Below are 15,444 nucleotides of genomic sequence, written 5' to 3'. Positions count from 1 at the left end.
CCACATGGTGCGGCGGAACGTGGAACTAAAACGGATCATTACGCAACACATCGGGACGGAGGACATGGTGGCGGACATCATGACCAAACCACTTGCTGTGGTCAAGTTCTCCCGATTCCGAAAGATGCTGAAGGTACTGCCTATCGTGGCAGACAGTGACATGGCCGCCACTGTAAATGAAAAGGCTACATCTGCGTCAACTGCGATGCATGATACCTTGACTGCGTCACCTGCGATGCGGTCAAGAACGACGGATTAGACATTACTGACGACGATGACATGTAGTGTGCCTGTGTGCCAACTGAAAGAACCAGTTTCGTGTGGCTGTACCACAACACTAGCATGCAATCAACTGCGCTGGACTACGGACATGTGCGATACGAGTGGGAGACTATGCAGCTAGCAAATTACGGTGGTGGCTATCGTACGACTATTCTTAGTGGTGTGTGTACGGATGAAGCGATGTGATCGCGTCGATTCGGCACTGCATCGCCGAGATCAAGTGGGAGTGTGAGATGCTATCCTGCTACTGTGAGATGCTACTTGCTACGGTCTGCCAGTGTCCAGTGCCAGACGTCATTGCCACAGCCCAAGACACTGGCAATACCAGTACTACCGATCCAACCTACAATCCTACGCGTGTCTATGCATGTACTGCATCCCGGCGTACCGGTCTGCAACGCGCTCACGTGCGAGCGGCGTGCGGAAGATACCAAGGACTGTATGAAGGACGGCATTGGTGGCGGTGAGCAACTGCAACTGCGTTGCAGGTGATGGTGAACTACTTAGCTTTCTATAGACTATCTTAGACTGAGTATGTGCTAATCTAACTTTGCGGAACATGGAGGTTCAGGTGCTGGCAGCTCTCACTCTCACAACTGCTTTTGCTGTGCTGCGTGCACAACGAGTGAGAGGCAGCAAGCACCAGAACTCCGTGGTCCTGTCGTGGTACTTTGCCCGGCACTCACGTGTCTTACATTCTATTCCTACTTGCTCTACACCTACTGCCCTACAAGTCTGTGCTTATGGCACCTACTTTACGTAGTGATAGAAGGTCGGAGAGCCCGGTGACGCGCCATGCGTCATCTCACAGTCTCCGTCGCTTAATGCGAATTGAAGTTGCCCTTCAGTGTGAGGACTGGTCGTGGAATAGGAGATCTGGCGAAGAGCACAGCGGCGTCCTCGACGAGGACGACGTCCAGAGCGGTCGCTGCGAGGACTAAGCTCTCCTCGAGCATCTTGACTGGTGTGTGCTTTGCAAATGTAGTATACACCAAGGACGGATAAGAGCTCGCGTTCGCTCTGCAAAATGCAAACCAACGTGTGCGACAGTGTGATTAGGGTTGTGTGATTGGCGCTAGTCTACAACTCGCACAAGTTCCTGCTGCTACACCACTCTAATTAGGGCATTTAACATGGTGAACCTTGTCATTGGATAGATAAACCGGGAAATTATTGACGCAAAATTGCACACGGCATTAATCACTACCCCTCTGCATCGAGCGCAGCGGCTAGTGCCGGGTGATTGAGCACTCTGTTCATAGCCTGCAGCCGCTTGATCGGATCAAACTCCAGCATTTTGGACAACAGGTCCAGCGTCGCCGCGGAGAGTTGTGTGTCCATTTCCCAAGACCGGAGAGCGCCCCTACAGCCCAATGCCTTAATCGCGTTAAACTCGGGGTCTGCTGGTGATGCGAGCTCCAGTAGAGGCGCGCCCGTCAGCAGCATGAACAGCACGATACCGAGTGACCAGACGTCGGCCGTCACAGGGTCGTAGCTCGCTTCAGCCACGACCTCGGGTGCCACGTACTGTGATTTGCCCACGCAGCCACTGGCACGTCGATCAGCGCGAGTGCTGAGACCAAAGTCACCGATCTTGTGGACGCCGTCACGTGTGACGAATACATTCTCGAGCGAGACGTCGCGATGCGCGATGTTGCAAGTATCGTGCAAGAAGTGGAGCCCACGTGCTAAGTGCTGTACGATTCGCAGTGCATGGGGCTCGCTCAGACGGCTTTCGGGCTGCGTGGCCACGAGATCGGCCAGTAGGTCGCCGCGTGCGCAGTGCTCCATGACCACGAAGACGTGTGAGCGCTGTACGAAGGTGTCAAAGATCTGCACGACGTTGGGGTGGCCTTGCGCGACGCCACGCAGATGTCTGGCGGTCTGCCACTCCTTCCATGGACCCTGCAAGCGACCCGAAGTACCTTCGCGCTGCAGCTGACCGGCGCACTTGACCACCACCGCCTTCCTATGAGCGTCCGTAGAATTCTCGGCGGGGCGACTGTAGATGTGGCCCAGGTAGATCTGCGGCGCGAGACGAGAGCTCACTTTGATGTGGCGGTGTGCATTGGAGTTAGAGTTGGCAGTACGGATAGCGCTCTGTTCTCTGGGGTCGCCACTGCTGCTTCGATTCCTACTGCTGCGTGCGTGGGCCAGAGTAGAAGTCATGGCCTGTTGCGTGGGGAGACTTGGTGGTCGCTGTCAGTAGGTGGTTTGTGGCTTTGGGCGGAAAGAGGAAAAGTGTTGGTGCGAAAGGAGGAATCGATCGAACTTGAAGTAGCGACAACGCTAACGTAGACGGGCCCTTTGTTTTTGCCACGTCGCATGCTGTCACTTAGGGGCAGGTTCTTGATTGAAATTGGCGAATCCGGCCAAAGCACGTCGCCCGCGTCGATTTGATAAAGCCGTGTGCTTCGATCGAAATGACAGCCTTCTTTCCGCACGACACCTCTGCTGCAAGAGCACCTTTCTAGCTCGTTTAGCTGTAGGACTGGCAGGAAAATTAAAGTTATAGGCAGCTGTAGCTAGATCTCGATTGGATATCGTTCTTGGACGTCGCAGATAAGGTGGATTTCTTCCGCCGCTTGAATCTCGCTGGTAAAGACAGCCGCTGCTTGCCGCAGAGCCCCATCCGTGCGTGGAACTGGCAGTTGTTGTCTTTGTTGCAGTTGTTCCAGTGACTTGAGCTCACCAACGGTTGCTATTGGAGATTTGACACTGAAAACGACAACTTATTCGCATTATTTATGACGCCGCTGGAGCTTGATTGGTCTCTGCGCTTGCAGCTTTCGCTCTTCTCCGCTGACGCTGCGTGACGGAGATTCCGATTTTGAGTGCATACATAGGTGGCGTCTACGCTTACACCATCTGCCGGTCCAGTAAACAGATTTCGGTGATCGAAGAAGCCCCCAGATAATTGGTTATTAATTTCTGTCCAATTGAGCACATTTACACTGAGCCACACGATGGCTCTGCAGTTGGCGGCCCGTAGAAATGCTGCGCGTCTCCACCGCGCCTTCTCCGCTGCTTCAGCGCCCGGTCCTCCATCCGCACCGAACTCTAAGCGATGTGTAACCTTGGTGCGCTTTTATCGTCCTCATTACTGCTGCAATGACTTAAATCAGCTGAACCACTCTTGTACCACCATTTTAGTCCATTGACAAGCTCAATGCCCACGGCGACGGCATCGGCACATATACCTCCCAGGACGGTGCGATGATGCAAGTGGTGGTTCCGTTTGCAGCTCCAGGTGACGAGATTCAGGCCAAACTTTGGGATCGCGACGTGCAATCGAGAGATAAATGGGCAACAAGACAACCTCAGGATACCTGGCCGATCTTCGGGCAGCAAGTGGCTCTGTCCAAGCCCAGTGGCCACCGAATACAGCCTCAATGCAGCAAATACTTTGGAATCTGTGGTGGATGCAAACTGCTGCACGTAAGCTACACGCAACAGCTTCGAGAAAAACAGGAGTGGATCCGCGAACTATTTGCTGATCGAGGGCACTCGCCAGACATGAAAATTCGCGACATTCTCGGCGTAGAGACCAAGGAAAACAATGGTGGAGCTTACAGCTACCGGAACAAGATGGAATTCACATGTAGCACAGGTCGCTGGCTACTGGATGGAGACAAACCTACGAGCGATGACAGTGAAGCTCCACGCTATCCGTTTACAGTTGGGATGTTTCCTGTTGCGTCGGTTAGCGCTCGACGGTCCAAGCAAATTCATGGCAAGAGCAAGGCGCGTCGACGTCGTTCTGCTGTGTGGAGTCCTCGAATTTTGTCGCTAAATGAGTGCTTGCTACAAGCTTCAGCTTGCAATCGATTGCTGCAACAGCTGGTGGCAAGATGCGAAGACGTGGGACTACAAGCCTATGATTTCAACACGCACGAAGGCTTTCTGAAACAAATTGTGTTGCGTCGCGGTGTAAATTGGCAAGGCCGCACAGAGATCATGCTGGGCTTGGTCACAACAATGTTCGAAGGAGAACAGAGCGAGCTGCTTCAGAGCATTGTACAAGATCTTGTGCGGGAGCATCAAAGGGAATTACTTACGGAGACCAAAGATGCTCCACAGCTTGTGTCTATTGTTGAAAGCTTGGCCAGGGAAGCTCAACGACACAAACATCGGAAGGATAGCGAACCATTTGAGGATACGAAGACGGAGCGTGTTCTCTACGGCAGCTCTCACTTCGAAGACTCGATCTTGAGCCACAGATTTGAGGTTACTTTCGACTCGTTCTTCCAACCCAACTCGAACCAAGCCAGTGTGCTCTACCGTGAAATCCAACGCATGATGGCAGCTTTACCGAAGAAACCAGTGGTCTGGGATCTCTTCTGTGGTGTGGGCAGTATCGGTATTTGTATGGGAGCTTATGCCGAGAAAGTAGTGGGATTCGAACTAGTCGACGCAGCAGTGGAGCGTGCCAAGGTGAATGCCCGTCTGAATGGCTACTCTGCCGATCACATGCAATTCTTTTGTGTTGACTTGGCCAAAAGCTGGCAAGAAGAGGAGTTTCTCGACAGGATTGCTTCTCACTCGGATGGCGGTTCATCTTCTTCGAATCTACCAGATATAGTGATCGTGGACCCTCCTCGAGCTGGATTGCAAAAAAAGCTGATCAAGATGCTGCGCCGACTAGCCCCACGCCACATTTGCTACGTATCGTGCAACCCCCACTCTCAGGCTCCTGACCTCGAAGCGTTTTGCGCCAAGGTGAAACCTGAAATGGGTGAAGTAGGCACGTACAGAGTGCGATACTTGCAGCCAGTGGATATGCTTCCGCACACTCCGCATATTGAGACGGTCGCGTGGCTCGAGCGGTGCGCTTAGTCACAGTGGGTTTCCATTACTTGAGTAATGCTAGTGACTATAAGTCACCTGTAGTGAAGCTTTGTAGTTAGCCAATGGCTGGCTTCTGGATCCCTGGTACCATTTACAAGGCATCCCGAAGAATGAAGTCACACTTCATGTAGCCTTGGGGTCCTCTTGGTATGTACCCCGTTACAGAAACCCACTATAGTTGGTCCTGTATTTCATTGTACAGCCAATCCCCTCGATGGTAATCTCTAGACCTCCAAACCGGAAACCAAAAGTCACATTCAAACTGCGTTATGCAGCTTTATTAAACTTGGTATTTGTATGTAATGGGATAGGTGTCGCTCGCTCATAAAAAATCGGGATTTGCAAAACTGCGCAGAGCAGCGATTAAACTACCCAAACCTGCATATTGGTAGTAAGGTTTCCACATGTAAATTGCATTATGCAGTATAAAATGAAAACAGTCAGGACGACTCCCGAAAACATAGGAACAGAACTAGCTCAGTCTACAGCTCTCATTTTTAATTTTTTGAAAACTGAAACTTCCTTTAAAAAATCCTATACAAAAGTTGGTGTGTCACCCCTATCAAGTAACGCAAGCAAATGACACGAGACTGTTTGTTTTCTGGTCTATACAAATTCGAAGAGTGCTATATATGTGGACACCACAGCTGTTTGAACACGGCTCGACTGGAGCAGAAACAGGAGCCTTGTGATGCACTTCGAGATGAGCTTACACGAGAACAGACATTCGATGCTACACAGCTGTGGATCAAAACTTACGTGGTTTGACTTATCCTGAATATTATGCACCTTAAAGACAAAAAGATATGCAGGGTAGAAGTTACGTTGTTATTCGTCGCCTCTTGGAAGGTGCTGGCGTTGCAGGAGTACCCGGAGTCAATGGAGTACTAGGTGTTTCAGCCGGTTTCTGGTGCATACGAATCCCTTTGCCATTTTCGAAAAGAATCAGCTTTCCGTTCATCCACTCCTTGTGCCACACATCACAACATGTCATGGCGACCCCACGCACTTGTCGGCGCGCCCGCATGCAGAGGTAGACTGGCCCTTTGTCGCTACCGTCATCACAATAGTATGTAGTTGTTGATGCTCGCTGGGTGTCTGTTTGAAGCCGCGAGTACACCTTTCATGTCCTTTGCCGTCTTTTCCCTTGTGTTCCTTCGTTTTTCCATTCATCTACTTGACGGGCAGCGTGCCCAATTGACTGGTTTGCACCGCCAGGGACCGGTACATATGCAGGCCTGGCTTGGGGTGGCTGAATGCCGAATGTATTGGACTCATACATGTCTGTTGCTTGGAGGCGACACAGCTGAAGGTGGAGTTTCTTCATGTACTTCACGTGGGTAAGTGGCCGTGACTGCTTGTTCTTCTGAAAGGCCTTATGGACTATGTATCCATTTACATTACTCAAGTCAATGAGCCCCAGTGCCAACGACTTATAGTATTTTCTAAAACCGAGTGCACGCTGGAGAGAATAACGCTGCAATCTCAGCTGGTCATGGACATCCACGCCACCCATGCTTGATAATCGTTGATGACTCTGGGGCATGGCACTTCCTCTTGCGTGGGACCATTCTGTCGCACCACCCAATCCAGTTCAAGGCTTCCTCACGTGCTGAGAAAGTGTACAGGACGAGAATCCCACCAACATATTGCTGACATATTTGGCACGAGCTTAGAAGTAGCCACCTTCAACGAACCATGCGTAATCCCGGGTGGACGAGTCTTCTTCTTCTCGACGACACCTTCGCACTATCTCAAGTGGTTAGCCACGATGGTTCCCACGCAGTAAAACCCCATTAGCAGCAGCTGAATAGCTAAAGCCACAGAAGTATAGAACCGGTCGATGACGACTAGGCGCATTACCTGCTTTCTAGCATCCGGGCCAAATGCAGCAAGCAGGTTTCTGACAACAGCAGCAGGGCCTGATTTCATGTCGGGCTTGTGGGCGTCGCTAGCGTGCTGTTTCTTACCGCAATATACTTCAGCACACAAGACACAAAAATGTCAGACAAAACTGCATAATACACGATAGTAAAAAAACCGCTTAAAAAATGGGACGTGATGCAGTACGCTGTAACTGCGCTGCATAGCATGAAGAGCTTGGTGCCCCACTTGTGGGACTTGTCCTTCATGTAAATGCGCATCTTATTGAAGGATGACCGACTGGGTAAGTTAGCTTCGAACGTCAAGTGTGATGGCGCAACGTATCCACGAAGAAAGGTGCGCTGCAAGACGTCTACCAGCTTGCGGATCTTCCAGGCGCGATCTGTTTCAGCCCTGGGGTCGTTGTTTGAGTTGAAATGAAGATTGCGTGAAATTTCCATGAATTGGTCTCTAGACAGCACTAAGCCGAAACACCCTCGTGATATAGCGCCCTCATCCGCTGTCTTCCAGTGATTAGCAAGTTTTTCTCTGTCCGGAGCAATTGTTCTTGCCACCAATGGTCCAACAAACTGGCACAGTTCGTGTGGTAAGATAGTCTTCATGCCTTCCAGCTCGTGCTGATTATCTCATTTTGTCTTTCTTGGTAACTGCGGGTTCAACCTCCGCTTCTGGCGATATCGCTGAAATGTTTCGTCAATACGACGTGGTAGCATCTCCCGGTGATACTCCGTCGAGCAAGCAGCAATGTGCTGCCACAATACAACATGGAGAAAGTAAAAGAAGCGTCCAATTGGAGAGTCTCCTCTGAGCAAAACGTCTGCAGTTGGACTCGAGTACCCTTGGCGAAGGCCAGGATAGCTTAAAGTATTGTCGACGGGGTCGTACGGGCCTGCATGGACTCACCAGTATCAGGTTCAATGACATCCTCCCAGCCAATAGCGGACATCTCACGCAGGACAGCGTTCTTTAGGTTTCTAGCGAGAACTTCATCCTCTCCACCAAAACTATCAAGAAAGTTTTTCGCGAAATGAACCTCTGCAGTGATTTCGGCTTCTGTCGCGACCCGATAATCACCAATGTCGTAAGATGCACAATAATTTGTCGCCTCTTCATCCTTTACACACTCTCCAGTCTCCATATCATCGACTTCCGCCTCATCACCCGAATCCAACTTTCCAAACTGATGTTCAATGGCGTGATCAATAACCACGTTCAAATCATCGGTGCTATTGGCAAGCAGCTCGCTACCAAGAGCAAAATCTTCTTCGGCTTCATTAGCATCATCTAAAGAACAGCACATAATTAAATGTCTGTATTCAGATTAACATACATCATACTATGCAGTATATATTTCAGCGTAATATGCAGAGTACTTTTGAGTACATTATACTGCAATGTATTCAGCATAGCATGCAGTATACAATGCAGCATACCTTTTCTGATTGGAGTTTGTGCTGGATGTGTGGAGTTGCTGTCGCTGATATTATCAGATTCTGCTGCTTCTTCTGATGAACAGTCGGCGTCTTGAACGTGTGGTGACGGCGGGATGAGCGGCGACCTTGGCTGGGTACTTCTAAGTGGGCGTTTGTCATATGACCTGGAGTATTCATCAAAGAGCGACGCGTCGGCGCTCGCTGTGATGGTGACTGTGGCCTGGTAGTAGGCACGTACGGGGACAGGAGGCACACCGTTAGTTGGCTGGCTGGTGGGGACTCGTTGAGAATTAGCCTGAGCTCGAGTTCTTGCTTCTGCGGTTTCGATATCAGCAGCGTAGTTTTCACGTACGATAGCTGCGGCAGCAGCTAGTTGATCATCTCCAGGAGCACTGGGTTGGACGCCTACCGCATAACGTCGCAGTCCTACAAGCAACAAACTTGGTATTATACATAGCAACGAGCTATTCAGCTGCAAGTAATACACACACCTTTTGCGTAATGCTTCGATACTGCTTGTTCGCAACGGAGGTAATCGACGTCTTCGCTCCCCTGCACGTTCTTACCGGGAGGCATATAAAAGTAGCGGTCATCAAAACTGCGGCCGGAGGTGGCTTTCGTGTCCACCCGTACTTCTTCAGCTCTCTCCACACGGACTTGAAAGATATGTCGCGTGCGGTAACTTCGCAGTCTCGCGGCACTTTTCCTTGGACTCTCATCATCCTCTTGCGTCTTCGGTCCTCGGGGCGTAAAATCTCGAATGAGAGACATTTGGAAAAAGGCGGCGATCGTCGTTGGCTGTGCACCACTCACTGAGTGAAATCAGTCCGTTACCTCCGGTAGGTAATACAAATCATCTAGATTACGATAATATCTCACAAACCTCGCAAAGTTGATATTTAGATTTAGACAAATGTTGCCCCGTTTAACCTCTTGAGAGAAAAAGACCCACACAGAAACAGGCATTCTGGTTGTCTAAAAATTTGTATGCCTTGTGGCGAGCGAAAAGACATGTCTTACAAACTTTAAGTCTAAAAGTCGTTAAACTGAATATATTCAGTTTAACGAAAATAATAATCCTGCACCCGGTTTCGAAAGGTTAATACCAATCAATAAATATAAGGTTACCAATGACCAGCAGTATTTCCCTTTCATACCCTTAGTAGTAAAAGGGATACAACGCCAGGCAATTATTTTTAGTATTGAGTACTTAACTATATGCAACTCCCAATTGTCCGCCGGAAGGTCAACATAAAATAGTAGCGTATATTTTCACCATTGTTTTCGGCCATTATCACAATGACCTCGTACGGTACTCGCTAAAAAAATCCGTCGACGAGAGCCAGTATCACCCCCACGAACGAAATATTTTAACAACCCGGCGCTCTGTCAACAGCAACTCAGTCGCAAGATGAATGTGGTGGCTGCTGAGTAAACGCGAGGAGATAATCGGCAGCAATTAGTATGAATTACCATTTTGCGCGTGGGATGGAAAACGCAGATCCGTTATTGGGGTACATCCCGCGAAAGGAATCCCCTTCAATATGAATAAAATACGCTATGAATACGGAGTGAACTGTCTGTAATCGGACCTACTTCTCCGGTCCATTACTGAGCTAAGCGTTTACTAAACTTGCTATAACTTTCGCTCTACCAGCTAAATGTAGTTGTTACAAGTTTCACTGTTAAGCTCTTTATTTGTGCTACCCCGAATCATGTTTTTAGCAAGGCTACTTCCCGACAAAAGCGTTAATAACCTCATTTAAACTATCACTACATCGACGGCTGCATCGTCAAGTATAACCAGAATCAAACTTAAAAATACCCTTATTACTGCGATATATTACTAAAAGCAATCTGATTCATAATCGTTTCAAAATTAGCCAATCAACTTGACATACAAATCGTCAAATGATGCTTTTTTTATCATTATATATAAGAAAAAGGCCATCGACCTATCAAACAGGTTTACTACATGTATTAACAAAACCTTAAAGGGGTTAACCCCTTGAAACCGGTTCCTTAAAAACAAATTAGGCATTCCTGCTGAACCTGCTCACTACGGTCCACTAAATGGCGTTCATTTCACATACGGACGGTCTTATACTTGTACATTTGGCTATTCTGCTCTTTTATCTGGCAATTGAGAGAAAATTCCAAAAATCCCAAAAATATTGCGTCACAGCTCGTTCAGCTCAATATTAAAGGTAGCCTGCCATGAGGTGCTATTTCAAGGTGTTATTGCAACTAGGGCGAGCATATGTTAAATCAGAATCTCGGATTTCGTGCTCAACTCGATCCCGACAGTGATGTTCTCGCTGTCGTTTGCTGATTATACACTTTTAAACAAGTACAATGCGAGGACAAAGCTGGTAAGGAGCCGCAAGCATACCAACTTATTATCCTCCACTTGCTCGTTTTGGTTAGATTTTGTACCAGCAGCCAAGACTGAAGACAGTCTGTTAATTCTCAGACAGTACCTACTACATTTCAGGTTCGTTCTTCCCACCGCAGGAGTTCGATACAACCACCCCAGAGCCGACTTGCGCATAGGACCGGGCAAATCTCAGTTCAAAACACCCAACGCCTGAGTTCAATACACACAGGTGTCTCTTTTATTTTTTTGCCAATTACTTCGAAAGTAACAGCATTTGTCATTTCGAAACCATTCGAGAATTCGAGACCATTCCACCCAAGCCCGCGCAGTCTCCACCACAACGCCGTTGTGAGCTGCTACCAATCGCCAGTTCTCATCCTCCTTCGCTGCCCCGAGGACACGTGCACGAACGTCTTCAGGGTAAGTGCTACCTATTCTGCCAAAACGAAAAGGGCGCGAGGCGAAGCGATGAATGGATGGATGCCTTTGAGTTCTCGAATGGTTTTGAAATGACAAAAGTTGGTACTTTCGCAGTAATTGGCAAAAAAATAAAAGAGACACCTGTGTGTATTGAACTCAGGCGTTGGGTGTTTTGAACTGAGATTTGCCCGGTCCTATGTGCAAGTCGGCTCTGGGGTGGTTGTATCGAACTCCTGCGGTGGGAAGAACGAACCTGAAATGGTGTAGTAGATACGGATCGGGTGTTTCACTCTTCGTATTTCGATGTATTGTCCACATTTACCCGCCGTTCAAACAGGTATTAGTTTCCGTGAATTATTCGTGCAACTTTTAATAAAAAAAGTGTAAACTGCCAATAAAAAAGGAGTGCATAACCCCTCCAGTCCGGCTTGCTGCATAATGCAGATTAGACCCTTTTCATATCCAGCATAATGCTGGAAAAGGCCATTTTAGTCTTGAAAATTGTAAACCAGTTTTTTTGCCCATCCTACATACTTAGATCAAGTCAACCAAAAGTGACGAAATTGACCAAGATCACCATATGTAGGGCTGGGTTTAGCACAGGTGACATAGAACATTTTTCAAAAACATATTTTTTAGAGCTGGACATTGAATGATAAAGGTTATGTCTGAGCGTTTCCAGCCACCAGTCATTCGGAATTTTTCGTCGCAGAGCACAGAAGCAGAAGGGATGGTCGCGACAGTCGGTAAAGTTGCTCCCAAGCCTCCAGGCCTGACGTGGACAAGGATTTGGCGCGAACTCCATAGTGAGGGATGGAAGGTGAAGAAGCCAACGAGGGGAAACCTTGAGACGCAGCTCCGCTACGTACGACCAGACGGCAACCCGAGCGGATAGTCTGGTGTGGGCTACTTTCTTGAGGAGGATGCAGTGCTTGACTACTACATTTACGGCATGGCTCTTGCTCTACTTTACACGGACTGTGCTTACATATATAAATGAATGCAGATCACATACGGCCGAGACCTGATACGCATATGCAGGATACGGCAACGATGCAGACAGTTTCTGGAGCGCATATGCAGTAATAAGCAGCGTCCTTATCGGACAAGAACGATCCGTGCGTTTCCTGGCAGTCGAACAGTCGCTCTGGCTTCACAGTCCTCTCCTTATTGACTCTAAGGCACTTGGGTGACAACCTCGATGTATTGACTTTGTTTTACGTTGCCGGTTTCTCTTACGCTGTCACCAGACCGGCAACCGCGCTCTCTCTTGGACGGATTGCTTCGCAGCTCACCGCCTTGTTCACGCTTTCGACTTGTGCGTTCGTCGGCGCAAATCTCACACTACTTCTTCCCTACTGACGCGACCCCTTCATAACTGCGATTGTGCGGCTGTAGTGGCCTTTCAGCAAAGCCACCAGCATCTCTGTCGTTGATATACTCTTTCTTGTCCTTCCTCTGATTGGCCGGGCTCCTTGCCGGCATGCAAGCCGTTCACCAGCTGCATCCACCGTCAGAGGGCGTATAGCTGACGGTATACTGTCCCTTGAACCTTTCTGTACCTGCTGTGCTTGATCTTACCCGTAACCGTTGACGTCCGCTTCTCGTAGCCTTCGTCACCCGGGCCCACATGGCACACTCATCATCCCACGCAGGACCCCTTCAAATTGTTCTTGCTTACTCTCTCCCCCTTGACTCACCATCGTCCTCGATAAAGTGTCATAGTCATCATGTTGAGTGTTGCCATCGTATGTCCCGGCTACGTAGTCCTCTCGACGGCTCTCACCACGCACGAGCCCTTCTTTCCAGAGTCGTTCAATGGCTAATCCATATCCTCGGCCGTCAGGTCGATGACCCAGTCGTTCAATCTCGAATTCCAGCACGTAACGGCCTGAGCGTGCCCGATATCTGCTTCGACGGCATTCTCCGACCTTTTCGCGCGACGTCGTGAACAACCCGCCGGAATTGGCGACTGCCAGGCTGTCAACCCCACGTCGCCCTCTCGCTGCGAACACATAGATATGCTCCGCTTCCGTTCCTGGCTCTCTGGCGCGTCGCTCGTCTGCCGTTCCGCCGCGGGTTGCGACGGCTGTGGTCCCGTGTTCGGGCGCATGGAGTTGCTTACCATCATCGATGGCGTCACCTTGGCTGCCGTCGCAGGTGGCGGCACCTTGCTCTGGAGTTCGGCCAACGTCACTTGCCCTTCGTTCTTGATCACCAGGTGTGTTTGTCGCAGGATATGGTGCTCTCCGTAGCTGCTTCCTTGTCCTGGCCGCGATACCTTCCTTAGTCCCGGACCCCTTTTTGTCATTTGTAGCCAATGCTTCTGACGTAGTTCGCGCTGTCCTAGGTGTCTTGACCAGCTGGAAGTGCCCTTGTCCACCGTCGCCACTGCTCGGTGTTTCAGCTTCGCCAGCTGAGCGTCGCCTCTTGACCTCCGATCGCGAAGTGGGGTGTTGCTCATTGCCAGACGGATGGTCGCCGTACTTGAGGCGGTTCGCCTCGTGGTGCCGCAACCGGCAACGGACACGCGGCCGTTTCACCGTCCCCAGCACCCGTTATCTCCGCCAGATTCTCACCGTCATCTTTGTTAATATAGTCTGGCTCGTCAACAGTAGTTGCTTCTCGATTCTTGCTACCGGCTCCAACCGGTTGATCACCAGCCCCTTCTGCCTCCTCATCCAAGTCCAGCGCAATATCCTTGGCCATCTTTTCCAACAGATTGGTCGGGTAGAAGTAAGGTAGTAAGAACGAACAGTGCGTAACTAATTCAGCACCGTTCTCCAACATTAGCACGCGATAGTTGTCATAGCCAGCAGCCTCCACGACCTTCGCCGGCCCTCTCCACCGGTGCCGGAATTTAGTGATTCTCGGTCCCGTCGACGGACGATAGATACACACTAGTTGGCCTGGCATGTAAGACGCTTTTTGTTTCACGCGTCGTTGATTATAATAGATGGCTTGCCTGGCTTGTTCGCGTTCAAGTGCTTCCTTTGCCAATGCGCGCGCCTTCTTAAGATCATCGATCAGGAGCTCATGATAGGCTTCTATTGACTTGTGTGGTTGTGCTAGTCGGTTTTGCCTGAGTAGTTCACCAGGGGTGCGTAGTTTCCTCCTAGTGTGTGCAAGATACGTGTAGATAAAGTTTGGTACACAGATACATACAGTAGATACACACTTTTCAACTGTAGGCATACAACATGCAACAACCTCTGACATATTATCAAAGATCATCATCTTCGCTATCGGCATCCTGAACATCTAACTGATCTGGAATGGAATCCAGGTCGCTAGTATCGTCGAACAAGTCGATATCATCCAGTTCTTCACCAAAGTAGTCGTACGTGTCCACTGAGTCGAGTAGGCTGCTGTTGATGTAGTTGAACGCCAGCTTTTCCATTGTGACAGCATTCATTCGGTTCCGTCGCTTCGACCACAGAAAGGAGTACACACGCCACACTCGTTCTGCAGCAGCCGAGGACGTTGGTACACTCAAAACTTTGATGGCAATTGGCGCCAGCAATGGAAACATCATGCGTCCGCAATGGACCCAGTACTCCAGTCCTGGCAACCTCGTGTACTTTTCGTAAAGGTCGCTCGGGGAGTTGAGCTCGAGAAGAATGTATGCGGATAGCTCATCGTTGCAGGTTTTCTCCAGATTTGGATTCGTGTAAAACAATGGTATGTAGTCGCGCAACTGCTCTGTCGTGTCCATCTTGTCTGTTGCGTCCCACGGCATGGTCTGGGATTTGGGTGTGAGAAGATATGCACACCCCATCGAAAAGGTATGCACGAAGCACCAGCGTTTAAGGACGATGTCCTTCAAACGAATTCCGATATCATCGCCATGCCAGAGCGACGCCTTTGTAACCCATGTATCTTTTAGACGGATGAAGCAGTAGTACACTTGAAAGAGATCTCCTCCATCCTTTTCGAGCTTTCCAATCTGCTTCGACGGAAAACTGAGTAACCTTTTTAAGTGCAACAGCTTGCGCCAGAATGCGCCCGAGTTGGCAATCCGTCGGAATGTGTTCACGGCATCCTTGTTCTGTATTTCTTTGAGAATGTGATCACAGCCTGGCTCTGCAAGATTGCGAACAGCCAGCTTCGCCTTGTACAGGTTTTCACAAGCATTGAAGTGGGTATACCACCTCGTCGGGCAAGGTAAAGTGAGACCTTTTTGAATAGTCAAAACGTCAC

At 49.5% G+C, this 15,444-nt stretch overlaps 3 protein-coding genes across 3 annotated transcripts; 1 reads left to right on the top strand and 2 right to left on the bottom strand.

Annotated features, from left to right (window-relative positions):
- Positions 1-1,431: 1,431 nt before the first annotated feature.
- On the bottom strand, positions 1,432-2,506 carry PITG_15596 (protein kinase; the record flags this gene model as incomplete). Its single annotated transcript, XM_002897687.1, has 1 exon — positions 1,432-2,506. One exon carries the CDS (start codon positions 2,449-2,451, stop codon positions 1,486-1,488), a length of 966 nt encoding a protein of 321 aa, XP_002897733.1.
- A 2,246-nt stretch (positions 2,507-4,752) lies between these two features.
- On the top strand, positions 4,753-5,118 carry PITG_15595 (uncharacterized protein; the record flags this gene model as incomplete). Its single annotated transcript, XM_002897686.1, has 2 exons — positions 4,753-4,863; positions 4,912-5,118. 2 exons carry the CDS (start codon positions 4,753-4,755, stop codon positions 5,116-5,118), a joined length of 318 nt encoding a protein of 105 aa, XP_002897732.1.
- Positions 5,119-13,066: 7,948 nt separating this feature from the next.
- PITG_15593 (uncharacterized protein) lies at positions 13,067-13,953 on the bottom strand (the record flags this gene model as incomplete). The annotated part of the gene is made up of 2 exons (XM_002897685.1): positions 13,067-13,525; positions 13,732-13,953. The coding sequence occupies 2 exons, from the start codon at positions 13,951-13,953 to the stop codon at positions 13,067-13,069; spliced, it is 681 nt and encodes a 226-aa protein (XP_002897731.1).
- Between the last annotated feature and the right edge of the window lie 1,491 nt (positions 13,954-15,444).

The sequence above is a fragment of the Phytophthora infestans genome, genomic scaffold (genome assembly GCF_000142945.1).
Source record: "Phytophthora infestans T30-4 supercont1.42 genomic scaffold, whole genome shotgun sequence".
NCBI classification, from domain to species: domain Eukaryota; phylum Oomycota; class Peronosporomycetes; order Peronosporales; family Peronosporaceae; genus Phytophthora; species Phytophthora infestans.
This window is presented reverse-complemented; position numbering and strand designations above follow the sequence as displayed.